This window comes from Theobroma cacao, chromosome 10, assembly GCF_000208745.1.
Source record: "Theobroma cacao cultivar B97-61/B2 chromosome 10, Criollo_cocoa_genome_V2, whole genome shotgun sequence".
Lineage (NCBI taxonomy): Eukaryota > Viridiplantae > Streptophyta > Magnoliopsida > Malvales > Malvaceae > Theobroma > Theobroma cacao.
Window position 1 is genome coordinate 435,469 of NC_030859.1, and position 25,896 is coordinate 461,364.

Here is a 25,896-nt window from a genome sequence, read left to right on the forward strand (position 1 = left end):
GGTATTGCCCGCCTCTAGTTTGCGTGACGCCCTTTTGAGAGCCCATTGAGTCCAGACCGGCCCAACTCTACTTTATTGTGGGCTGTGGCCTAAAAATAACTGGCTTTATTAGCCCAAAGTGAGCAATTTTCTATTAAAATAGAATTAATTAAAATAAATTCAGTTAATTCTGAAATGAACATGATTAAATCGATTAATTCTTTCATTTTTGGTTTTGAAATATTTTAATATTTTTAACCATATTTTTTGAAATATTCTAATGTTATTGAAGAATTCATAACTTAATTTTGTTTACTTTATAATTACCATAGAAAGAAATAAAACTTTAAAAATTGTGTTTGAATCTGAAAATTTCGATTAATTGGATTACTTATCAAATTAATTCGATTAATCGGTTAATAATTACTTTAAGAGAGAACTTGGTTTTTACAAAGTGAATATACAAGAAGAATTTGATCAGCTTCTAGTTTACATGGTGATGGGAAAACAAGCTTGGCTAAGCAATGTTGAGATGGAGGATTTCTCTGAACTCCAGGCTCCTAGTCTCGTTGTAAAATGTTCTATGTTTATTAGGCCAATATGTTAGCCAAATCCAACCTCTAATTTCCCACTCCATGGTTTTCCCCATGGCACTCTTATCAACCTTCCACCAGACTTTTTCTCCGTATTCATCCCCAGCAAAGATCACCCCTCCCTGCCTGGTGAAAGGCCGGTGAACGTTGGAGTACCGGTCTTTGAACCAAGCCTTGGGGTTGATCAAAGCAAGTTTCGAAGGTTTCGAGGAGACCACCTCCCTTCCATCCACGCTGTCGTGAAGGAACCAATTCAAGGTCCCACTGTAGCCATTGACAGATTGCTCGAACTTCCATGGCTTCATGCTCATCGTCGTGGTCTCTCCCACGGAAACCTTGAGTCCCAAGAAAGAGTTTGGAGGATCAAACGAGGTCTCTATGCTTTTCTCTATCTCTATCTCTCTTGCCGGGTTCTCTGTCGATTTGCTTACCGAAACGCTTAATATGTTGGACTGAAGAGTTGGGGTTACATGCAATGATACTCTCGAAGGGAAATGTTTGTCGTCTGCCCCAACTCCTCGTTCGTTCATCAGAGTCTCGTTTACAAGCCGGATTATGTTACATCTGTTAACACGTAGGATGATACAACCACATCAGGACAGCTTTATGATTATGTTTTTTGTGATGAAAAGATGTGTTTACCTTATGTTATCGATGTTCAGCATCACATCGATCCATTTCTCTTGCACAATGACCTTGTAATTGACTTGGATAACCCCTTCAAGCTGGTGGTAATGAAGGGAGAAAAGCAGCCTCTGGTCATCAACAGAAGCATTGCTTGAACTTTCTATATCCATGGCTATGACAGGACAGTATAGTTGAACTTTCCACAAACCGAACGTTGAAATTGCATATGAGAACAGCGGGGATGGCGTCTTCATCAGGGTGCGGTGTGTAGCTTGAAGCTCCACGATCCAATTGGTGATGGCGAGGTTTATGGACCGCATCCATTGCTCCTCTAAGTTCGATCCCAGGAGTCTCATCAGCGATTTCGAAGCTTCTCTCAGCTGCGAGCATGCCAGCTGATGCTTGAGAGTATTGAGACATGCTGAACGGAGATCAACAGGGGCCTCGTAGATGCAAATAAGAAATGCAAGAGTGAGAAATGAGAGATTGAAGATGCCTTTGAGACCTGACACGGATTCGAGTTTCGGGAATCTGATCAAGAAGCTGTTCTTGTTTGAGCCATAGCTAAGGACATCTTGTATGAAGTTGAGCACGAGACAGGAAATGGCTTCTTCATCCAACAGTTTTGAGGAGTTGGGGTTGATGGCTAAGGGCTTTGAGGCCCAAAGAGGAATGGAGACACTGAAATCAGCAACTATGGAGATGGAGAGAGTTGAAGAATGAGGGTTTTTGGCCACAGAGAGTTTGAGGGATGGATGGGATGAACTTGATGAAGAACATATGCATACAGACATGAAACTTGTTTTCCATTGAGTGATTGGAGGAAGGTTTTGAATCCAGGTAAACATATCAGGATTGCAGCAGGAAGCCATTGTTAAAGCTTGATTATTATCAACTTTTTTCTTCTCTATCTGTGAAACAAAATTCATATGGATGATCTTTTTCATTTAAAGACACCCATCAATGGGTACAAAACTAAAGATTCTTGTGGGGAAGCAAAGTCAAAAATGAAGGGAATCAATGCATGGAAAAGATAGAAGAACAAAACATCTCTACTTTTGTATTGAGAAAGCAAACTCTTTCAGTTGGATAATCTTATAAGGAAATTTCTCACTTCAAGATTCCTTTAGGACATCCTACAAAGATAATACTCATAAACAAAAAACCAATCCCATCATTATTGGCTCAATGGTGAGAAAAAGAAACAAAAAAGTCTTTCTTTGGATTACAATTACAATAATTATATTAATATTAAAAACGGTCCAAATATTCCCAATTTATCTTTGCAAGTAAAGTTGTTTCTTATGAACATAGAATTTACTTATAAAACATGATCTTATATAAATTAAGTAACAAAACACTATGGAAAAGGGCAGCCAGCAATTTACTCCAATAATGATAATTTATGAGCAAACTACATATATTATTTAAAAAAAAGGGACTATGCTCGACGGAATAATCAAGTTTAAGATATGATAAAGTTTAAACAAATTGCATGCATATAAGATTTTAAACTTTTTCTGACCAAATGATTAGGTTTAAGACACGATAAGATTTCAATGAATATGCCTGCTTATAGGAATTCAAAACGTTTAGAAAGAATGTATACTCTTTTTTCTAAATCAAAGGTCTAATCATCAATAATGTTGCATTTAGTACGTTTATTGGGAATGTGATTGCTGGGTATATGATTGCTAGAAATGTGATTGCTGGGTATATGATTGCTAAGAATATGATTGCTGGGAATTTAATTGTTAAGAATATAATTTTGTAACATTTGATATAACAATGAGAAAGTGATGATTGTAGAGAATGTGATTGTTTAGAGCATTACATTGGTCTAATTATCAATAAGTTGTTTTGACCAACTATTTATTTCAAAGAAGTAAATGATTAAAGTGATAATGGATAAAGATGTAAGGCTAATTAAACGTTGACACTTCTATTTTTGTATGTAGTATGAATAAATAAATAAAATAAAGTTGTATATGTAAATATTTTTTATTAATCTAGAACCAAGGTTTTTATTTCATTTAATTCGATCGGTTTTGATTTGAAATTTTTTCAATTAATCAATTTAATTTATCTAATTCAATTAAATGGTGAAAAATTTATTTCGAGTGGTTCGATTAATTCGGTTAAAAGAAAATTTTTAATTGAATTAATTGTTTGCACACCTTTATTATAATACTTTAATATATTAATAGAAACATTTTCAATCATATATATAAAATTATATATTTATGCAATATATACCTTCTTAATCTAACACGAACCTTAATTGTAATCAAGTCTAATATAATTCATCCCTATGCTAATTAGATACATTATACTTAGATACATTAATCAAAGTGTAATGTATATTAATAAAAGCCTAAAGTAATCCTTATGTTAATGAAATAATCACAATGCATCTATTCCATTCCGATTTTATTTCCATCTAATTCTAAATGTAAGATTATTTCATTGTGAGGATTAAATGTATCATCTACCTCTAAATATAATCCTAATTATGCTAATAAGATATTAACCTAAGCCTAATGACTAATTTAATCCTTATGCATTTCTAAATTTGCAAATTTAATCCTAAGATTAGTCATGTAATTATCACCTCTTAGTTTTTATTTTCATCATAGAAAATAAGAAAATGAGTTTCTCTCCCCTGCAAACGATCACATCCAAAACTCTTCATCAATACCGTTAATTTGCAATCAATAACCAATAAACCGTCTATTGTAATACATGGAAGCGTAACCCAAAATAAAAACTAACACCGGTAAGTCGGTAACTACGACCTCTCTCCCCTCTTACCTTTGCGATACTTAAAAGCCGATTGCAAAGCAACCGCTATAACGTCGAAAGAACCGCACGCGCCACCCGCATTTCCTATCTCACCTGCCACCGATGGCGAACCCCGCGACCATCCCGATGACGAGCTCTCAATCCACGGCGGGTAGCGGGGCCCAGTCACAACCCCCGATAGCTACGCCCGCGTTCCGTGCGTTCCTCTCGCGCCTCACGTCCTCGATCCGTCAGGGACTCTCCCAACGCCGTCCATGGTACGAACTCATCGATCGTTCTGCCATGGCCCGTCCCGATAATCTAACGGATGCCTATTCCCGGGTCCGCAAAAACCTCTCCTACTTCAAAGTTAATTACATAACTCTGCTCGTGGTTGTTCTCGCTTTCTCTCTCCTCTCTCATCCCCTTTCCCTCCTTGTCCTCCTTGGTCTCCTCGCTGCGTGGGTTTTCCTATACCTCTTCCGACCGTCGGATCAACCTCTCGTGCTCTTCGGCCGCACGTTCTCCGATCGCGAGACGCTTGGCGCGCTGGTGGTGTTGACCGTCTTCGTTGTGTTCTTGACCAGCGTTGGATCGCTCTTGATCTCCGCGCTCTTGATCGGAGTCGCCATCGTTTGCCTACATGGTGCGTTCAGGGTTCCAGAGGACTTGTTTTTAGACGATCAGGAGCCTGCGAACACCGGATTCCTCTCCTTCCTTGGCGGCGCCGCCTCCTCCGCTGCTGCTGCGGCGGCCCCAGCAGTTGCCTCACGCGTTTGAACAACAGATCTTTGAAGCTGAACGTGCGTATGATTTTTTTACCTTCGTTTATGGTAAATCAAAAATGATTTACTGTTTTCATGATAGATTAAAAGATTCAATTGTAGCTTTGTTGTCTTGTTTGTATTTAGATTTGGATCTGAACTTGGATTAAGAGTTAGATCTTATTGTGTCTTCATTTGGATGTTGTAGTATTTACCACTTGAAATTTTGATTTTGATGAGATTTAGATTTAGTTTTAGCTCATTAACTATATCATTGTTTTATGTATTCTTTATCTGTTTATTTTGGAGCTTTTATGCTGTTGTTTTTTCATATCAGTGGTAAGAGTTTAGGAGGTTTTGGAGGTAATTGTCGGTTACATCATTATTAGGGATATGAAGTTACTAATTGTATGTATTTTACGAAAGTTGTTTTGTTTTGATTTGTTCAATTTTCTTACGTTGGCAAATTAGAAAGAATTTGATATGGTTTACAGGGAGGTTTATGCTAGCTAACTGTTGTAGTTGGTATGGAGAAAGCTAAAGGTTTTGGTTCTTACTTGTGTTATTAGGGTTATTTGTGAGATATGTGGACCATTGTTGTTTAAGTTTGTGTTATTATGTAATATAGCTGTTACTAATTCAAATTTCTGTTTGCTTCCTCTTGGTTGTTGAGGTTCTGCTTGGAAGTTTATGGTGTAGGATTAAGAGTAACAGTTTGCTTACCAAGAGCTTTATGAACTATAATAATAGCTCTCACATGTCATTTCCAAATGGTATGGAACTCCTAGCTTCTTAGAAAAGTGCAATTGCAATCCTTGCTTGTGCTAAAACCCTAGCTTCTTATTTGTTTTTTGTTCCAAGTCACTAAAATGCAAAGTAGCATCCATCTTCCCAAGAGTGATTTATGTACATATAATCATTTTTGGTGATGGTGGTTTTGGGCTCTTTGACATAGATGACTGGCGTAAGATAACCCTTATGGGATTCACCATGAGACTATTGTCATTGTAGTGTGTAAGAAAGTGTAGATGGATCACGACGGATCATGACTTAGGGTAAATCATATAGAGTAGTCCTTATAACACCTAATATGAGAGCATGTAGTAGTGACTGGGTATTTGACAGTTAGACTGAAATTCTTTGGCTAGATGCAAATTATTAACAAATAGTTTTATTGCCGATAATATATTTGTCATTATTTGCCAAAAGTTGTTATTCATGTCATCCGTGTCCAAAGTGTTCTACTATGTACGCATAACAGTGCCATTTTAACAAACTAATGCAGCCTCCATGCCTCCCATAAACCATTATGTGCTGCTGGCTCAGCAAAGTTTTAGCTAAATAAGCATTTTCAGTTCTGGTAATATGTTGTGCATCAAGTGCTGGCTCTTGTCCGTGTATTGGATAGGCCAGGCTTGGAGTTGATGTATGGTAAAGCAAAGATAGAGATGGCGCTCTTCTAATTATTCTATGTTTAAACCCAAATTATCCGGGAAGGGACACTGGAGTAGATTTCCCGGGTTCCTAGTGGAGTAGCTTTGAGTTAGGTTTCATATTCTGTCACATTCAAATCAGGTTCTCTATGTCTTTGGATACGAGTCATGTTGTCTGCTACAGTGTACTAACTTGAGAATTTTCTTTGTACTCGTAACACATAAACATTCTATTGACTACAGGATATGTACGGATTGAAAAATACATTTTGTTGCAGCACCCCAAGTACATGACTAATAAAATAATTTGCATTGTTGCTATAAAAATGGAGATGAGTGCCAGGAATCCTCAATGGCCGGGAAAGTGGAAATATGCATTCATTCTCTGATTCTGAGTCGAAACCATAGATAATCATTCCATCTCTAATTCGGTGGCCTGATGCTTAGAAGAGGCCTCCAGTCAAGCAGGGAGGTAGCGGAAGTCCAGGATCGGGCCTGGCTAACGTATGGTCTGCTAAGAGCCAGGTCCAAACCTAATGATGATGATGACGACGAAGCTTTTCGGATTATCAATCCGGACAGGTTAGCTCGACAAAACTCGAACCTTTCCAAACTGGGTACTCATCATTAACTGTAAAAAGCTTCCTTTCGTGTGTCGTTATTCTCACCGTACGAGGGTGAAAACTCTGGAAACAGCATCTAATCCAACGACGTACATAGACGAAGGATCCCTTTCCTACTTTATCGTTTTTGTCAGGAAATTCAAAGTTGAGAGATAGTGACCTGTCATCTTAACTTCGTATCATTAAACTATAATCCCCCCAACCACCTTGGGAAACCTCATGGCTACTATGGTCATTCCGATTATTAAGGTTAGCCATTTCTTTTTTGAAACTTTGTGACCTCTTTTATTGTCCATTTGATGATTTATTTTTTTCATAATTTTACATCATGTGATAGTAAAAATAAATAATTTAACGATAAAAGTGTTATTACGACAATAAATCGTAATTATTATAAATATTCTTTTGATATAAATTTTAAATATCAATAACTAAATAAATAGCTAATGAATGAATTAAGTATTGTAAGAATATACAATAATTCAATTAATTAATTATGTCTTAAGTGGATTTTAGATAAATTTTAAATTCATATCTTAGCAATACCAACATGATCAATAAATGAAAGACAATTAATCGAAATTCGAATTTGTTTAAATTCGTATTATATTGTATTATCATATTGTATACAAATTTATCATCTAATACAAGGTATATTTTCGTACTACCCGAATATAATCTCCTGCAGGTGTTTGTTGGTAGGACCCAATTGAGAAAGATAGCCGTTAGAGGAGCGGCAAGGGCAATAAAAGACCACATATTCAATCCATGAACTGGTCAAAAAAAAACAAATGTATAGGAAAATCATGGAGCGTTGAGAATAGAGAAAAAAGAAATGTTAATGTTTTGGGTGTGATCAGAAAGAAACTAGCCGTTAGGCTTGTGAGTGGTGCAATCGGGGATGAAGAGCCTCTGCTCCCTTATTGCATCCACCTGACAATTTGTTCTCCTTTTTTTTTTTTTTTTTTTTTTCTCTCCCAATACAAAAAGATTCTTCTCTCTCCCTCTAAGGTCTTCACGTGCTCTTTCACAGTAAAACCGCACCTCTCTCTGGGCTCTTCCTCTCTTACTACAAAACCCTCCCACAACTACCATTTCCCCTGTTTCATTCCTCCATGCCATTAGGGAAAGCAGAATCAAACTTGAGAGAAAGGAAGAGAGGGAAAACAAAAACGAATATATTATATATATATAACTACTGTTTCTTTTTCTTCTTCTTTGACTTTTAGCTTTTTTCCTTCGTTGCCACTCCTTAATGGCAATAGAGAAGCAAGATTTTGAGTTTTTGATTTGTAGAGATGTAGATTGGCGTTGCATTTCGAATAAGAAGAAGGAGAAATGGAAGGACGTTTCCCTTTTTTCTTACATTTTCTTGCTTCTGCAGCTGCTCGGGTGCTTCTTCATTCAACCAGTTTCAAGTCAGGCCTGGGATGGCGTCATTGTCACAGCAGCTGATTTTCAAGCACTTCAAGCGTTTAAGCAAGAGTTAATTGACCCAAAAGGGTTCTTAAAGAGCTGGAACGACAGTGGCTATGGTGCTTGTTCTGGTGGTTGGGTTGGAATCAAGTGTGCTCAAGGGCAAGTCATAGTTATCCAACTCCCATGGAAAGGACTAGGTGGCAGAATCACTGAGAAAATTGGGCAATTCCAAGCACTTCGAAAGCTTAGCCTTCATGATAATCTCATTGGCGGCTCCATCCCTCGAGCATTAGGCATTCTCCCTGATCTTAGAGGTGTTCAGCTATTCAATAACAGGCTTTCAGGCTCAATTCCTGCTTCATTAGGTTCATGTCCTTTGCTTCAAACTCTTGACCTTAGTAATAATTCACTCACTGGGACAATCCCTGAGAGTCTTGCGAACTCTACTAAGCTTTTCAGGCTCAACGTTAGCTTCAATTCTTTGTCAGGATCAATCCCAGTTTCTTTCACTCATTCTACTTCTCTTATTTTTCTTGCACTTCAACACAACAACCTTTCTGGTTCTATCCCAGATTCTTGGGGTGCAACACAAAAGAATAGCTTTTATCAACTTCAGTACTTAACCCTTGACCATAACTTCCTTTCTGGAAGCATACCTGCCTCTTTAGGAAACTTAAGTGAGCTCCAAGAGGTTTCTCTTAGTCATAATCTGATTACTGGACCCATACCAAGTGATATGGGAAGTCTTTCTGTGCTCAGGAATCTAGATCTTTCTAATAATGCAATTAATGGAAGCTTGCCTGCTACTCTCTCCAAACTTTCCTCTCTTGTTCTGTTAAACCTGGAAAGCAATGATCTTGAAAATCAAATCCCAGAATCCATTGACAGTTTACATAACCTTTCTGTTCTAGTTTTGAAGAGCAACAAATTTAGTGGTCCAATTCCAGCAACTTTAGGGAACATTTCCAGTTTAACTCAACTTGATTTGTCAGAGAATACGCTCAATGGAGAAATCCCATTTTCTCTTGCTGATCTCAAAGGTCTTAATTCTTTAAATGTTTCATATAACAACCTCTCTGGCCCTGTTCCAACTCCACTCTCCCAAAAGTTCAACTCAAGCTCTTTTGTGGGAAATATTCAGTTATGTGGTTATCCTGGATCAACTCCATGCCCTGCTCCAGCACCTTCTCAAAATGTCCCTTCTTCACCATCCGAGAAATCGAAACATAAACATAGAAAATTGAATACCAAAGATATAATCCTAATTGCTGCAGGAGCCCTACTTATAGTTCTGCTTGTTCTTTGTTTCGTTTTGCTGTGTTGCTTGATCAAAAGAAGGGCAACATCGAAGGCAAAAAATGGTCAAACAACTGGAGCTGCTGCTGCAGCAAGAGGTGAAAAGGGAACTCCAGCAGCTGGTGGTGAAGTTGAAGCAGGAGGAGAGGCTGGTGGGAAACTAGTCCATTTTGATGGGCCCATGGTTTTTACTGCTGATGATCTTTTGTGTGCAACTGCGGAAATTATGGGGAAGAGCACCTATGGGACAGTCTATAAGGCCACATTAGAGGATGGAAACCAGGTGGCAGTGAAGAGACTTAGAGAAAAGATTACCAAAGGTGAGAGAGAATTTGAAAATGAGGTCAATGTGCTAGGCAAAATCCGTCATCTGAATCTTCTGGCTTTGAGGGCTTATTACTTAGGACCCAAGGGAGAGAAGCTTCTTGTTTTTGATTACATGCCTAAAGGGAGTCTTGCAACTTTCCTTCATGGTAAGTAAAATGCAATCTATAACTATTTTGATTTCTAAAATATTGCAGTATTAGTCCAGCTAATAATATGTTCTATCCTGCTGCAGCTCGAGGGCCAGACACACCCATTGATTGGCCAACAAGGATGAGAATAGCAAAGGGTGTTACTCGAGGCCTGCTGTACCTTCACACTCAAGAGAACATAATTCATGGGAACCTTACATCAAGCAATGTGTTACTTGATGAGGATACAACTGCTAAAATAGCAGATTTTGGCCTTTCTCGTCTAATGACGGATGCTGCAAATGCTAATGTAATTGCAACAGCTGGAGCATTAGGCTACAGAGCGCCGGAGCTTTCAAAGCTCAAGAAAGCCAACACAAAGACTGATGTGTACAGCCTTGGGGTTATCATATTAGAACTCCTAACGGGGAAATCTCCTGGAGAGGCAATGAATGGTGTGGATTTGCCACAATGGGTTGCCTCTATAGTGAAAGAAGAGTGGACAAATGAAGTCTTTGATCTGGAGTTGATGAGGGATGCACCTTCCATTGGTGATGAGTTACTAAACACTTTGAAACTGGCTTTGCATTGTGTTGATCCATCACCATCTGCACGACCAGAAGTTCAACACGTTCTCCAGCAGCTAGAAGAGATTAGGCTAGAGACACCTGCTAGTTCTGGACCCTCTGGTGATGATGGAGCAGCAGGTCCTTCAACAAGCGAGTGAGAAAAGGGTTTTAGGAGTTGGGTTTATGTATGTAGGCAATAGAGTATAATTCTTTTATTCTTACAAGGTATCTTAAGATATTAATTTTGTGTGCCAATCTATGAGTCTGTAAATATCAGTATCTTTCAATTGCTCGAGGATGTTGTCATCAATTGTCATGATTTAGTTTAATAGTTGGTTTCCTTCCATCCCCTGGAAAGACTAGGCAATTTTGAAATTGTTTGCAATTGATTCACTGCAGAAAAGATTATTTTTCAGTTAAAATTTTTTGGCCAGTTAGAGTAAGTTTGAATTCGAGTTCCTTTTGATGGCTTATTAGAGAATTATAGTTCCAACTTAATCAAGCATCTGCCATAAAATCAAACTCAGAAAAAATGAAAAGTTTATCAAAGGTTTGATGAGTATGTATTAAGTATATGATTCAAGAGAAGAGCTCAATAAAGAATGGACCTCAAGTAGGCTAGTGCCTCCAGTAATGATTGGAAATCCTGCATAAGATTATGACCTTTAGATTGAGATGATTGATCCATCTTCCATAGTTAAACTATAAGCATTATTCACAAATGTCATGGCTCTTGTAGTTTCAGTTCAGACAATGACAAGTTACAGCATGCCAGTCTCTAGCTTCTGGCCAATAAGCTTCAGTCCATGTGGGTGCAGGAATTGCTGAAATTGATGTTAAGCCTAGCCATTATGTTGCACTAATGAGATTTCTGGTGCAATGTTCAGAAGTTTACATTATTTTTGCATATATGGAATTGCTGATGCTGGCTCGTCAATGAATTTCCCGGTGTGGACTGCATCAACTACAGCCTCTGGTGGGCCAAACTGTTCATGCAACCCATTGTCGAAAGACTCAACCTTCTAAAAAAAAAGTGCCTTTCTGACTACCATTAAGAGCCTATCAATCCTTTTAAAGGTACTTAAAAATGGGATTTCATTACTGCCTTTAAATTATTTGTTTGGTGAAACTTCGTTTTTTGTCCAGGTAATTCAGAAAAAAAAAAAGAAACCCCATCAATTAGTGGTTCCATTTTGTGAGATTCAATCAGAAAGTGGTTGGGGGGCTGCATTTCCATGTTATTCTGTCAGCCATTTGGATTTTTTGGCCTCTTGCACTTTTATTTCATTTCCCTTCAATTTCCCTTTATCAATGCTGGTATAGCTTGGCAACCAAGTTGTTCGTGAAGAGATCAATCAATCTGTACCAAAAGAGAGAAAAAAGGGGACCAATTGTTTCACTTTAACAACTTTTTCCACAATGCTAAAATGATGCTGATCAGTATAGCCCTTGATGCTTAATGGTATAGAATTTCAGGATTCAAACCAGGACAGAAACTGAAAACTACCATGGATATTGACACATTCCATGGTAACCTGAATGATCAACACCCAGATAAGCAAATTCCTTTAACTATCCATCACTGTCCGCATAAATTTATCAGACAGGAAAATTTCTAACTCTAGCTGACATTCCACAGAGCAGAATGCTGCAGTCTTTTTTGATCAGAGTAAATGACTGAAATTGATGGAATTAAACATTCCATGAGTTCTTCACACCAACCTATAACTACCAGTGAAAATGATAAGCTAAGAAAGCAAGTGGGGGAAAATATATATAAAACAGAGAGAAAAGTTTTATGGAAAGACAAAGCAGAAGTAAACTTTGACAAGGAAACTTCTGCTCTTCCATCAATTTTTTCATTTTCCTCCATTACTTTTAACGACCTCCTTTTGTACTTTTTATTTTCTTCTCAAGATTCTGAAAAGTCAATAACAAACTTTACCAACTTTGTTAATTGTTCATTCAATTTTGTTCACCTATCTAATCCTAATCCTCTCTTTCTCTCTCTGGTAATTGACATGCTTCTCTTAAAAGAGACTAACCGTTGTCACTCAAACTTGTTTGGTCTTTGCTGTTGTTTCTGAGTAGTAGCCATTGATGCCACTGAACAAATTAATTAACTAGTCCTTAAGGATGAATCATTTTTCCTTGTTTTTTAAGATATATATATATATATATATATTATTTTGTTTTTTTTACAATTTCTTATAGCCATAATCTCTCATCGCCATAGTATAGGGATTGATCTTCATTAATTTACAGCATACACCAGTAGATTCTTACAAACCAGACCAAAATCATGACATTAGCCCAAAACTTGGTTTCTTTTAAATGCAATCTACCGGAGTAGCTTTCATCACTAATTTTAATTCTTTCCCATTGTTTTGTAACTCTAAAATGTTGTAGTATATTAGCTTGTTTCTTCCTACCCTATTCTGGCGGTGACAGTTTCCTGCATTTGCTGTCTTTTTGACAGATGTTCCTGAATAACTAGCCAATGTCATCTCGGGCAATTTCAGACAAAACTCTGTTATGTTGTTTCCATTACAAACTTGGGGAAAAGGGTATTTTTATTTTTGGGTACTTAAGGATAAAACAATCAAATTTCCTCATTTTTTCACTGCAAAAATTGTTTGCTGAAAGCAAAAGTTCTTTATCTTTCCAGGAGACATTTTTCCCTTGGTGGTTACCAACTAAACAGGAAAAGAAAATGAACCAGGTCTTCCCTTGTCATTCAGTGGTTCCTTATTTTGCAACATTCCCCATTCTTTTTTTCAAAGTTAATTGCATCATTTAAGGTTTTTTCAAATGTAAGACAACGATTTGCATTACAAATTACATGGGGTTGGATACTGGCACAAGCCATGCATATCTTTGTGGGAAAAAGATTATCTTGCCAATAGAAATTTTAAGATCAAATTTTAATCAAAACACAAGCAACACGTGAGCAAATAAAATATACAGCGACTAGGTTCTATTGGGTTCATCCAACATGCCAACATGCAAGAAAAAAGAACATACAGTTTCCTACTCAAGATGTTGTTTCCAATATCTGTTTACTGTTTCATGACAACCTACCTAATTCTGCATACAATGAAACTCCAAAAATGACCGGTTGAAGTATCCACCAGACTTCTTGTTAAGAAAAATTAGTAGTTAGATTCAATCAAAATCTCTATTTTACTATCATAGTCATAAATAACAAATAATACTCCCCACCAAATAAAAGTGGACTTTTACACACGATTTTGTTTACTTTGAAAGGAGACTAGCTTAGATTCAATCGGTGGGGTTTTGAGTCCATATTCAACCTAAACTAATCGATTCAAACCTTTGGTATCAGGCCACGTCTGTGTGAGTAAACAGATCAAAAATCGTCCCTGACTCAGCCATGGGGCTGATCTTAAATGACTCTGACAGATTAAATAAATTTTTCTTTGCTGAGTTAGTCATTTCAGGAAATTTATTAAACACAGCGTGTAAGCTTTTAAGTCTTCCAGGCTCTTTTGATGAAAAGAAGGAAACAATTTTCAAATGAAAAGATTACAGTAACCCAACAATTGTTTTTTTGTTTTTGAGTGGGCCATTAGACATTTTCTTAATGGGAAACCATGGACTTTCCAGGATGTAATCTTTTCATTTTTCACTACTCTGAGGAAAATGTCACGTTGGGTTAATGTAAATAGCAATGCCCTCAATCTGTTTCTTTCAATGGCTTAGCCAACATCAAATTGATCCCTGTCTAATTAGAAAGTTGAGTTCAAAGAAAGTGATATGTTTCCTGTTTGCAATGTTGAAGCTTAGTTTTCCAATGGTAATGCAGGCCTCTTTTCGATAAGGATAAATTTGCTCCCACGGATTAGTGCATTTTACGCGTTTTCTATGTAATAGAACAAATTTAAAAAGAAAAACAATGGGTTTGCAAAAAACCCATAAAAGAATAATCTCTATTGAGTATATGTATGTAGCTACTTGGGAAATGTTTTTGGAGCAGAGTGTTACTTTCTTGGTTTGGCTGGAAAATAATGGTTTTGACTTTCGATCTTTAATTTGATGTGTGTACATCAAGGATACATGTAAATCATTTGATATCAGAATCAGCAAATTTAACTAATTAATTAAAATATTTACAGGGACAAGACAGTTTGTTGCCCTACAAAATCTGGTGATAATGATGATTTGCTGAAAATGAAACCCCTCCCCAATGAAATCCTTGTGAAGCAAGCATTCAAGAAATTAGTCACTTTTAATAGGCTAGTGGGTGCAACAACTCCTACAGGGTTGAACTAAGTTTTGCCCGGAATACGGCCATTTTGCTGAATCAAAACCTAATCCGCCAACCTCAAACAACCTTCTAATCTTCCTATAAAAAGGCTCTCCTCTCTCACTGCCTCTCACTCGCATTCTCTCATCGATCAGCTTTCACACTCAGAAGAAAAAAGAAAGCTATAGCTAGCTTCAGGATGGAGACTTTCAAGGACTTTTCCATCATTTTCGTAGGCCTTTTCCTTCTCATTTGTTCTGCATTGTCCTTAGCAAATGCGGAAGTTCAACAGCATCAATTTGTCGTATGTCTTTCTTCTTTACTTCCTTCATTGATCCTTTCTGATTTCGTTATCAATTTAGTCTTAGTTGCTTTGTTGTTTCTTTATTCTCTTAAGCTTCTTGTTTCTTTTAGTACATTTAGCCAAATCAAACACTTTGATCTAATGAAACAGATCCAAGCAACGCCAGTGAAGAGGCTGTGCAAGACTCACAGCAGCATCACTGTCAACGGCATGTTCCCGGGGCCGACCCTGGAGGTCAAGGATGGAGACACCCTTGAAGTTAAAGTTATCAACAAAGCTAGATATAATGTCACCATTCACTGGTAATTATTAATTGCAACCTCGTGCATGCACGCATGAGATTCAGCTTTCTACATAAACATGGTTTTGTTCATGCTGATATCAACATCTACTCTTGACAACAAAGATATCTAACTTCTTAATTATCATAAATGTTTCTGTATCTCACAGGTAATAAATATCTTAAAACCGAAATAATTTGTATTATTTATTACAACTTTACTATGAACATAATTATTAGCGCATAGGACATTAAAGAAATAATTATTGTTCTCTTCAATTACCATAAGGCTAGATAATAAAGAATTTTAATTTTACAGGCATGGCATTAGGCAAATGAGAACCGGATGGGCAGATGGACCGGAATTCGTGACTCAGTGCCCAATCAGACCAGGAGGAAGTTACACCTACAGGTTCACAATCCAAGGACAAGTAGGAACATTGTGGTGGCATGCTCACAGCTCATGGCTTAGAGCCACTGTTTATGGAGCTCTGATCATCCGTCCGAAAGAAGGAGAATCCTACCCTTTCCCAAAACCCAAGCGTGAAACACCGATCCTACTAGGTAATTCAATGAATGATTCTTCAGTTTAAACAAAATCAGTTCTGATTTGGAGAGATGATTGTTATTTTGAGGATTATATCATGAATCTTATGTGATGATTATCATTCAGGTGAATGGTGGGATGCAAACCCCATTGATGTTGTGAGGGAAGCAACAAGGACAGGAGCATCTCCAAATATCTCTGATGCGTATACCATCAATGGTCAACCTGGTGACCTCTACATATGCTCCAGCAAAGGTTTGCTTTCTTAAAGCTCCTTTATTTCGCGTTCTCGAGAATTCGGATGGTTCTAGTTTGTCCACTTCACTGTTAGGTACAGCGACTAAATCAAATGGAAATCATAGCCAACGGTATATAATTTAATTCTATCTGTTTACAAGCATCAGGGCCCCCATTGTTGTTGGAAAATTACACATGGAAACTCCTGGAGACAAATCTTAGGTTTTAGATTAGACACGTTTAATTATCAGAACCAACACAGTTTTTTATTAACGAAAACAGAACACAGATGCTTAGATGTCAGATATCAGTTTATAGCATCTTAAAGACAACCAACCGACAGTTGCATGATGAATATTTTAACAGCAAAAAGGAGTGTGACCTACCCATGGATGGTCGAGGCCTACCAGTCTCAGTCTGATTCCTACTCAGGATAATAACCATAATAACTGAAATGTCCTGGAGATTGACATGGTTGAAAATTTTCTTTTCTATTTTTTTTTTTTTTTGCAGACACTACGATTGTTCCCATAGATTCTGGCGAGACAAACCTACTAAGAGTCATCAACGCCGCCCTGAACCAACCGCTTTTCTTCACAGTGGCCAACCATAAGCTAACAGTTGTTGGTGCCGATGCCTCCTATCTTAAACCCTTCACCACTTCAGTCATCATGTTAGGCCCTGGGCAAACCACTGACGTTCTGATCAGAGGCGACCAGGCACCGGCTCAATACTACATGGCAGCCCGCGCCTACCAAAGCGCCCAAAACGCACCCTTCGACAACACTACCACCACAGCCATTCTTGAATACAAGTCTGCCCCTTGCCCTGCCAAAAAAGGCCTCGCACCCAAACCAATTATGCCTTCTCTGCCGGCCTACAATGACACAAACACTGTCACAGCCTTCAGCCGAAGCTTTAGGAGTCCCCAAAAAGTTGAAGTCCCAACTGATATCGATGAAAGCCTCTTCTTCACAGTTGGTCTAGGACTCAACAACTGCCCACCAAATTTCCACAAGAGTCGTTGTCAAGGACCAAACGGTACACGTTTCACTGCCAGCATGAACAATGTCTCATTCGTGCTCCCGGGAAACTTCTCCCTGTTGCAAGCTCACCAACAAGGCATTCCAGGAGTATTCACCACAGATTTTCCAGGAACCCCACCAGTGATATTTGATTACACTGGAAACGTGAGCCAATCTCTCTTCCAACCTGTTACAGGAACTAAGTTGTACAAATTGAAGTATGGTTCAAGGGTACAAATCGTGATTCAAGACACAAGCATTGTCACCCCTGAGAACCACCCAATTCATCTTCACGGATACGATTTCTACATCATCGCAGAAGGCTTTGGAAACTTCAATCCTCAAAAAGACACTTCTAAATTCAATCTTGTTGATCCACCTCTCAGGAACACAGTTGCAGTGCCTGTGAATGGATGGGCAGTCATTAGATTCGTTGCGGATAATCCAGGTAACGATAGTACTTAAAGGCCATCAGATTATTTCAGATCGTCTTTCAATGGTATCCTGCATTTGATGCTCAAATTTCAACTCTTTTCTTAACAGGTGTCTGGCTAATGCACTGTCACTTGGATGTTCACATTACTTGGGGTCTGGCCATGGCTTTCTTGGTTGAGAATGGATTTGGAGAATTGCAGACTCTCCAAGCACCACCACCAGATTTGCCTATATGTTAGGATTCATCAGTTCTCCAGAAACACTACAATTAATTGAAATTCATAAGCTCAATAAGAAGGGTTAATTACCTTCTTTCTTCTTATTGTTTTTTTCCTTGTCATATTCTTAGTATACAAATTCAGGGATATTTTCCCTGAAGCTGGGGACTAGTTTATCCTCTGTTTCATTGTTTCCTTTGAGTTAGATAAAGCGGGTGTTAAGTAGGAGATGGTGCTGTGGTTGAAACTTTCGAGTACCAGCTGAATTTAGCTTGGAACCCCGCCATGTTTTCCTGATTCCTAGTTGTATTCTTTTCCCTACAGTTGATACTAAAGATAAATTTGAAGCTTTTTTTTGAAATTTATGCCTTGTTCTTTCTTTTCATCATGATGTTATAGAATTGCAGGAGCATTGAAAGAACGACAAAATAAGAAAATTGAAAGGATTAGTCAATGTGGGTATAACAACATTGACAAGTAAGAATCTAGATTTGGTTGAAGATATGGCAACTGAACTAAGAAAAGTGTCATCCTTTATCAGAGCATGATTGAAGAAACTGGCTTTCTTTGGTCGAACAAATAAAGAAAAAAAAAGAACACCAAAGTAAAACTGTTGTGTGCAATATCTAAAATTCAATGTGATTCTAAATCTTCCAATCTAATGTTCTGAGTTTGTGACATCTTCTCAAGAAAAGAAGAAGCAACTCTTTTCTGAAAAGGTAAGACTAATGATACAAATGAAGTAGATTAGCAATCAAAGGAAGTAAATCTGGTGGAATTCTGGTTTCTTTCACCAAAATGCTGCAAAACCAGCACGGACATCATTCCCCCACAAAAATCCGGCGCAGCCATGGCATCACCAATGACCCCGAGCTCTGGATACTGTGTCCAAGCGATCAATCCTTCTTCAAACTGTGAGTTGCATCCTTGCCGCTTTCCCACAATCACAAGGTTATAGCAATTTGCTAAAGATCCAAGTGCAATCATTACTTCCTCACTGTTATCCGCCACCATCTCATGACAAACAACACAAGCATTGCCAACGTTCATAGCCTTGAAGTCTCTGAACAAAGAGTCATCCAGCTCCCTCTCATCCTCAAATCCCCTTGCACAATTTCCTCTCAAGTGAATCCTCAATACGGTGATTGCAATGTTAGGATGACTAGACATGCGTGCTGCAAAGGCTAACACCTCGCGATCGTCAGCTCCGCCAAGAAAGATCACCGCCACATTATAAGAGAAGCTATTTACACTAATATGGGTGCGCAACCCTCTGTCAACTAGGATCCCAACCGTGCACCTTGAAAATTGTTGGATGTTAGTGTTGAAAATCCGCAAGCTGCCTTCGATGCTATGGACTTCTTGGCTCTTGAAAAAGGGCACTAGAACTAGAGGCGTACGTATCGCTTCAGCAAGCCTGCAAATGGGTTCATGCATGTACTTAAATGGAGAAATCATTCTGAAGGGTTGAATATGAACTGGACCCTGTGAGTTTTGTGAGTAGTTTAGAAAAGCTCGCATGATGCTATCAGAGCCATTGGGCGTGCTAAACCTTCTTTTATGACTCTTGTAAGGGACTAGAAGTGGAACAGTTTGGGTAGAAAGTGGAACAAGATGGATCACGTAGGCACAGATTGGGTTCACTTCCGTGGGGTTCAACGCTTCAAGGAGGCTAGTGAAGCTTGGGACGTTGTCTTCATCTTCAACGCAGGAAATGATCCGTAACTCTCCGACGCTTGAAGTCATTCCAAGCGACCTACTGTGTAGTTTGACAGAGCTAGGATCAAAAGTTTTCACCTCAGGCTTGTAGAAGATTTCTATTATGGGTGTTATAATGCCATTCAGGATGACGATGCTCAACACGAAAGTTGCAAAATTCTGCTCATCTAATAGCTGCAAGATACCAGTCAGAATTAGATTAGTCCTAATTCAGAAATGCAGCTTCTTGTCGAGCTAAACATGTGGATAAAAGGGTATAGAACAAAATCTGACCTTTTGGTGTTTCCATCGAACGCCATTAAGTAGTTCATTCACACCCTGTAAACTCAAAATAAGGCTAAGCAAGATGGCAGTACTTTTTCTCATGTTGATAGTTGATGAAACCAAGCAACTTCCTACTAGCTTTCCTAAATACCCCACAAGGATGAGTGCTCCAAAGATGACAAGCTCCGTCCAATCCTGTATCGCTGACAAATTGGTGAAATAACCGATGCGAACAAAGAACAAAGGCAGAAAAAACTCTGAGATCAGAAGTTCAGATTTTTGTATGATTGTTGCACCGAGAGGCGGTCCGTCTGGTATGATTAAGCCCATGATCATAGCTGCAGGGCTGAAGGATCCACCTAAAGCATCAGTGGTCACTCCCAATAACAAAGTCCAAAGTAAAATTGCTATGACATAACCCTCATTCACCGGACTCCCCCTTGGTGTTCTCTTGATAATCCAATGTAGTACTGGTCGTATAACAAAGATAGCGAATGCTATCAATCCACACAGAGAAAGGAAGGAATACATCATATGTATTGTATCTTTCTGCCCTAAAGTAATTCCGAGCATTACAATCATGCATGAAACAAGTTCGTTGAGCAATGTGATGGATGTGGAAAGTTGTCCCAACTCAGAACTTAAAAGATCAAGTTCATCCAGGGCATGGACAATAACAATGAAATAACTTAGCGACGAAACAACACTGAATTGGATGGGAAAGAATTGGCTGTCCCTAAATCCAGGAAGGAAATGGCGTAGCAATTCAGTGAGGATCATAGTGAAGAAAAAAGGGATGATCGTGCAAGACAGGCCGAATCTCCAAGTCTTCTTGGATGTTCTGGAGAGCATAGTTGCATCCATTTTGATACATATAATGAATATGTACAAGGTGGTGGCCATGTTTGACATGGTGCCGAGCACCATCATCTCTTTTGGTGCAAACATTCTTTCCATGTATGATTTGTTGCGCCCGAGGACAGAAGGTCCTAGGATAATTCCAGCCTGCAAAAGAAATCCATCAGGCGCATTCATTCAAAACAGATGAAAATTGTGATACAAACTGGTATGATCAAGCTATATATCTTTTCAAATTACTTGTTTTAAGCTGTAGATGTTCAAAACTCCATAACATTCAAAAACATCCAAAACTGATAGAAGAAATTAAAGAACCCATAAGAGTGATGAGCCTAAGAACAACATACCAAGATATTGCATACAAGTTTTGGTTGCTTTAATGGCCTGAGAACAATGTAGATCACCCGGGAGATCACGACAGACAAGATGACTTGAAGCATGAAGACAGGAACGATGTAGTCTAAAGGATTACCGCTAGCAAATACGCCCTGGTAATGCATGTTCTTATTGTATAAAACGCAAACCTGAGGGTAGAGTACTGTTTTATTTACCGAGCCTGAAGCCATCCTGCTACCCTGGAAAAGCTTCAGGTCAGGCAATAAGACAGAATCTGCAGCACCACTCTATATCTTACACCTTCCTAGGAACCATATATGTTTCTGATGAGCAAATACGAGGAAAACCCACATTTAAGAAGAAAAGAAACAAATCCTAATTAGTTAGAAAACCAAATGACAAATTAAGAAATTTAAGGAACAGTTAGTCAGGTAGTTTTGGTTGTTTACTAGGAAGTCTTGTCTAAATGTTGATCGAGTTGGTTTTGCAGTTTCCATGTCTGAATTACCAGGAAGACAATTTTTTTCGGGTTAGGATCCCATTTCAATTAAACGGTTGAGATTTACAATTCTAACTATCAGATTAACTGATATTTGATTCTTTGATCTTTTTATGAATTTTGTCGTCAATAATGGTAATGAAAGTTGGAGTACTTAATTAAATCGAGCTATATATTCAGTTTTGGTGGCTTAAGTAGAAAAAAAACCAATGGCATGATAGCTTTTGGTTGTAGACAATTAGTTAACCCCCCATTAGATAGCAAGAGACAGTATTTAGAAACCGATTTACCTGTAATTAATAACCTTTCAATTTGTCTCCAAAACCAATGCAAGAACAGATGTAAAATATAGGACTGATCTTTTTTTAAAAAAAAAATTTTGCTGGAGGGAGTTGTTCTAATTTGGGTTTTCTTTTTTTCAACTTATTGCTAGATTGCAATAGATAAAAATAGATGAAAATGAGTAATCAATTGAACCCTTAAATAAGAAGATATCATAAGTTCAAATAAATTTATACTATGTCCAACCTTTAAACTATAGATAATAATATTACCTTACTCCTAAATTTTGATTTATAATGGACAAAAAAGATAAGGGCTTTTTATTATGTAGAAAAATGATACTAAATTACTGGATAAAAAGTATATTTTTTAAGTTTTATTTAGTATCCAATAGCGATTTTTATTTAGAATCTAACAAGAAAAGGTAAGAGTATTAGTCTATTAGATATTCAAAAAAGAAAAAAAAAAAACAACTGATAACTGTGCTCTTTCTCCTGAATGTTTGAATTGATTAATTAATGATGTTTCCATGTGACGATAGGCAATCTGGTATTGTTTAATCATCTGTGTTTCCATAGTTGTTACTGAATATTGGCTTGTTTTTTATTTCTTTTAACCAGTAGATTAATTAATTCTTCAATCTGGAGGAGACAATAAGCATTTGATATGTATCCCTCTTTTTGAATTGACAGCAAAATTGATGTGTTTCACTATCTCTCTATCTGAACAAGAATATACTACTTCAGCAATGCTGAAAAGGAACCAATACTATATCTCCTACGTTGGGAACTGGATCGATTTTTGGAAGTTTCACCGACCATACAATGTTGCAGGACCAGCACAGACACCGTGCCTCTACGGAAATCCTCCGAGGCAACCATGTCTCCGAGCACCCCAAGCTCTGGATGCTCAATCCAAGTTGCCATGTCTCCCTCAAGCTCTAGATTGCTCCCTTGCCGTTTCCCTACCATGACAAGGTCATACTTGTTCTCTAGAGATCTGATCCAACTCAAAATTTCAACGCTGTTGTTTACTTGGACCTCCAAACATTGTACAAAATTATAGTTTTCGGTTTTTGCCTTGAATTCTGTTAACAACTTGTCGTCAAGCTGCTGCTCTAATTCACTTTGATGTACATTTTCTCTCACGATGATCCTCATTACCGTGATTTGGACACGAGGATGGCCTGACATTCGAGCTGCTAATGCCAAGGCCTCGCGGTCGTCAGGTCCACCTACAAACAGCACAGCAATGTTGCAGGAGAATTCAGCACAGGTCACGCAGCTCAACCCCCTTTGTACCAGGATTCCAACCGTGCAAGGTGCGTAGGCTTGCGTTTGCACGTTGAAACAGCGGAAGCTGGCATTGATTTCACCGACTTGGCTTTTGTGGAATGGGACGATGATGAGAGGAACATGCTTTGCTTGAGCTAGCCTGCAGACGTTTTCGTACATGGTCTTATATGGAGCAATCGAGGTGTAGGGCTGAACCGTGACGGATTGTTCCGAAGTTTTTGAATAATTAGTGAAGGCTCGCATAATTCGGTCTGTGCGGTTGCGCCCCACCTTTTTGTAAGGGGCTAGAAGCGGTGTTGCTCGACCAACAAGCTCCACAAGATGGACCACGTAGGCGCATATGGTGCTCACCGGCGTCGGATTAGATGCTTCTAGGAGAGTGATAATGCCATGGACGTCATCTTCATTGTGAATACAAAGAAGAATCCTTAATTCCCCAAAGCTTGAGGTCGAATGCAGTGACATTGTACTTAGTTTTGCGGACAACGAGGTTTCGAGTCTAAGATGAGGCTTGTAAAAGTATTCTATCAGGGGCATTGCAATGGCAGTGACGGTGAGATTGGACAGGATTAGTAGAACAAAGGATTGCTCGTCTATACGCTGAAGCAAAATTAGACTATGGTAAGAAAACATGATTGTGACGGTACAGATATGGATAATCACTCTGAATTTAATAGGATAAAACTAGTAGGAAGCAAAAGAACATTTGTGGACTAACCCGTTTTGTGAGAAATCTGATGAAATAAATAAACTTGAGTACACCCTTCACATTCAACATCGAGCTGAGCAAAAGAACATATCTGACCCTCATTTTGCAGAAACATGAATGCAAACAGACTGACAGGAGTTTCGCTAGAAATCCTGTGATGATGATCAATAGCAGTGCATTGAACTCTTTCCAATCCCGTATTTCAACTATGTTCGCGAGACGACCCAATCGAAGATAGAAAAAGGGCATAAAAAATTCATTGATGATCAGTTCAGATTTCTCTACTATTGCTGCACCTAGAGGCGGTCCATTTGGTACGATCAGTCCCATAGCAATAATCCCTGGTAGGAAGCTCAGGCCTATAGCGTCGCTGATTGCTCCCATTGCGAAAGCCCCAAGTAGAGTTGCAACAACATATAATTGATCTACTTGTTTTCCCTCTGGTGTTGTCCTGATAATCCATGATATTGTTGGCCGTACGGCATACAATGCGAAGATTGGGAATGCAGCAAACGAAAGCATAGCTTCAATCGATAATGATTTTGTTTGGCTTGACATAATCAACGTCGCCAAGATTGCCCATCCAACCAAATCATTGATCATTGCAGAAGACGTGGCAAGTTGGCCTAGCTCCGAAGTTAAGAGCTTGAGCTCATCCATACCATAGGCAACATCAGATAAAAAACTTGTTGACATGATACCGCATACTGTAAAAGCGGCGATTCCTCCTTGAAATCCTGGCAGGAAATCCCTTAGCAAGTTAAAGAGAGTATAACTGATTCCAAGAGGAACTAATATGGATAATAGGCCAAGACTCCAGTCATCCCTTGCTGTTCTAAAGATCATCCTGGTATCCGTTTTCACTGTAATCAAGAATATAAAGGAGATATTGGAAAATAAGCAGAGGGTATTGACAGCCAACATCTCCTTAGCTGGATATAAATTATCCATTAATGTTGTGTACCGCCCTAGCACCGAAGGTCCTAACAGGAGTCCAGTCTGAAATTAACAAAAACAGTTTCAAAATTCAACTTCTTTATCATCGATTCTGAAGTAAATTTCAGCACCATGAGACAAACCACACGTTAAAAGGATCATACCAACAAAACAAAAATGAAGAGAAATGTGCAACCAAACCATACCAGTACATTGCAGACAACTTTAGGCTGTTTCAAGGGCCTTAGAAGGAAGTATACTGCCCGAGAGAGTATGAAAAACAAGATTATTTGAAACATGGCAAGAGGGATGAAATAATCCAAAGGGTTCTCTCCATACCAAATGCCTTTCGAGTACATATTGCGTTCATACAATATGCATAACTTGGGGTAAATGGTCTCGTTTATTGCCATTTTGCTCTACCCCCCTGTGAAAGTTTTCTGGTCAGGCAGATCCAAGAATTTCTTCTTGTCTCCTGACCAGTTTTTGTCAATGCCCTGAAATGCTTTGACCATAAAAAAAAAGTCCCCTGCCAGTGCCATATATATATATATATATATATTCAAGGAATCCTGAGTGTAAAAATAGCTTCCACAAGCAATAACGACCTGGCCAAGGTAAAATTGAGGGAATTGAAGGGCTTGGTAGTTTCTGGTCGGCTGATTGATTCTGAATCTTTTCTGTTTTGCCTCAAATAAGGTGCTAACAACTTGTTCTTTATAAGGTCTAATGCCTTCTTTTTTTTTTTTTTTTTCTCTTTTAAAGCATGAGTCGTGAGGAGTAACATGAGGGAAAATGTTCTATTATTAGCATATATAGGCTCAGCTTTTGATGAAAAATACAGGGCCTGTTAATAGTAGCAAAACAACTTTGAGGAATTTGGTAGCTAGCTTAACATATATAGGGCGTACAATTAAGTAACTAGATTGCTCGGTTACAAATTATCCAAATAATTAATTTCTAAATTAAAACATCGACAAATTTATACGTAATTTGAAAATCTTTTAAAAGTTAATACTAATCCAAAATATTTACTATTTCACTGTTCATTATACAATAATTATGTGATTAGAGGCAGTATTCTTCGTTTATGGGAAATCTTAATGTTAAGAATCATAAAATTGATATACTTAAAACACTCAAAAC

At 38.2% G+C, this 25,896-nt stretch overlaps 6 protein-coding genes across 7 annotated transcripts; 3 read left to right on the forward strand and 3 right to left on the reverse strand.

Moving 5' to 3' along the window:
• Positions 439 to 2,095, reverse strand: LOC18585782. Its single transcript, XM_018128996.1, has 2 exons — positions 1,215 to 2,095; positions 439 to 1,136 (listed from the first exon to the last, which is right to left on the reverse strand). The coding sequence occupies exons 1-2, from the start codon at positions 2,069 to 2,071 to the stop codon at positions 497 to 499; spliced, it is 1,497 nt and encodes a 498-aa protein (XP_017984485.1). The 5' UTR covers positions 2,072 to 2,095; the 3' UTR covers positions 439 to 496.
• Positions 3,966 to 5,001, forward strand: LOC18585783 (PRA1 family protein B3). The gene has a single exon (XM_007008785.2). It carries the CDS (start codon positions 4,104 to 4,106, stop codon positions 4,758 to 4,760), a length of 657 nt encoding a protein of 218 aa, XP_007008847.2. The 5' UTR covers positions 3,966 to 4,103; the 3' UTR covers positions 4,761 to 5,001.
• LOC18585784 (probably inactive leucine-rich repeat receptor-like protein kinase IMK2) lies at positions 6,784 to 10,877 on the forward strand. Of its 2 annotated transcripts, XM_018128967.1 has the most exons (3): positions 6,784 to 7,049; positions 8,185 to 9,988; positions 10,075 to 10,877. In XM_018128967.1, exons 1-3 carry the CDS (start codon positions 7,020 to 7,022, stop codon positions 10,695 to 10,697), a joined length of 2,457 nt encoding a protein of 818 aa, XP_017984456.1. In that variant the 5' UTR covers positions 6,784 to 7,019; the 3' UTR covers positions 10,698 to 10,877. The 2 variants fall into 2 exon arrangements, with proteins under 2 accessions (XP_017984456.1, XP_017984455.1); XM_018128966.1 differs by lacking the exon at positions 6,784 to 7,049 and having other exon boundaries at positions 7,759 to 9,988.
• LOC18585785 (laccase-12) lies at positions 14,804 to 18,213 on the forward strand. The gene is made up of 6 exons (XM_007008787.2): positions 14,804 to 15,110; positions 15,261 to 15,412; positions 15,710 to 15,954; positions 16,064 to 16,192; positions 16,688 to 17,647; positions 17,743 to 18,213. The coding sequence occupies exons 1-6, from the start codon at positions 15,006 to 15,008 to the stop codon at positions 17,871 to 17,873; spliced, it is 1,722 nt and encodes a 573-aa protein (XP_007008849.2). The 5' UTR covers positions 14,804 to 15,005; the 3' UTR covers positions 17,874 to 18,213.
• LOC18585786 (cation/H(+) antiporter 15) lies at positions 18,421 to 21,193 on the reverse strand. Its single transcript, XM_018128741.1, has 3 exons — positions 21,041 to 21,193; positions 19,845 to 20,840; positions 18,421 to 19,745 (listed from the first exon to the last, which is right to left on the reverse strand). Exons 1-3 carry the CDS (start codon positions 21,191 to 21,193, stop codon positions 18,600 to 18,602), a joined length of 2,295 nt encoding a protein of 764 aa, XP_017984230.1. The 3' UTR covers positions 18,421 to 18,599.
• Positions 22,410 to 25,252, reverse strand: LOC18585787 (cation/H(+) antiporter 15). Its single transcript, XM_018128968.1, has 3 exons — positions 24,957 to 25,252; positions 23,824 to 24,813; positions 22,410 to 23,705 (listed from the first exon to the last, which is right to left on the reverse strand). The coding sequence occupies exons 1-3, from the start codon at positions 25,161 to 25,163 to the stop codon at positions 22,548 to 22,550; spliced, it is 2,355 nt and encodes a 784-aa protein (XP_017984457.1). The 5' UTR covers positions 25,164 to 25,252; the 3' UTR covers positions 22,410 to 22,547.

Coding starts and splice junctions, on each gene's coding strand:
- LOC18585783 (XM_007008785.2), top strand. CDS start 4,104: ATGGCGAACCCCGCGACCATCCCGATGACGAGCTCTCAATCCACGGCG.
- LOC18585785 (XM_007008787.2), top strand. CDS start 15,006: ATGGAGACTTTCAAGGACTTTTCCATCATTTTCGTAGGCCTTTTCCTT. Junction 15,413..15,709: donor TATAATGTCACCATTCACTG/GTAATTATTAAT, acceptor TTAATTTTACAG/GCATGGCATTAGGCAAATGA. Junction 17,648..17,742: donor ATTCGTTGCGGATAATCCAG/GTAACGATAGTA, acceptor TTTTCTTAACAG/GTGTCTGGCTAATGCACTGT.
- LOC18585784 (XM_018128966.1), top strand. CDS start 8,056: ATGGCAATAGAGAAGCAAGATTTTGAGTTTTTGATTTGTAGAGATGTA. Junction 9,989..10,074: donor TCTTGCAACTTTCCTTCATG/GTAAGTAAAATG, acceptor ATCCTGCTGCAG/CTCGAGGGCCAGACACACCC.
- LOC18585786 (XM_018128741.1), bottom strand. CDS start 21,193: ATGCATTACCAGGGCGTATTTGCTAGCGGTAATCCTTTAGACTACATC. Junction 20,841..21,040: donor AACTTGTATGCAATATCTTG/GTATGTTGTTCT, acceptor TTTCTTTTGCAG/GCTGGAATTATCCTAGGACC. Junction 19,746..19,844: donor TTCGATGGAAACACCAAAAG/GTCAGATTTTGT, acceptor GGTATCTTGCAG/CTATTAGATGAGCAGAATTT.
- LOC18585782 (XM_018128996.1), bottom strand. CDS start 2,071: ATGGCTTCCTGCTGCAATCCTGATATGTTTACCTGGATTCAAAACCTT. Junction 1,137..1,214: donor CTGAACATCGATAACATAAG/GTAAACACATCT, acceptor ACGTGTTAACAG/ATGTAACATAATCCGGCTTG.
- LOC18585787 (XM_018128968.1), bottom strand. CDS start 25,163: ATGGCAATAAACGAGACCATTTACCCCAAGTTATGCATATTGTATGAA. Junction 24,814..24,956: donor AAGTTGTCTGCAATGTACTG/GTATGGTTTGGT, acceptor TGTTAATTTCAG/ACTGGACTCCTGTTAGGACC. Junction 23,706..23,823: donor TCAGATTTCTCACAAAACGG/GTTAGTCCACAA, acceptor ATTTTGCTTCAG/CGTATAGACGAGCAATCCTT.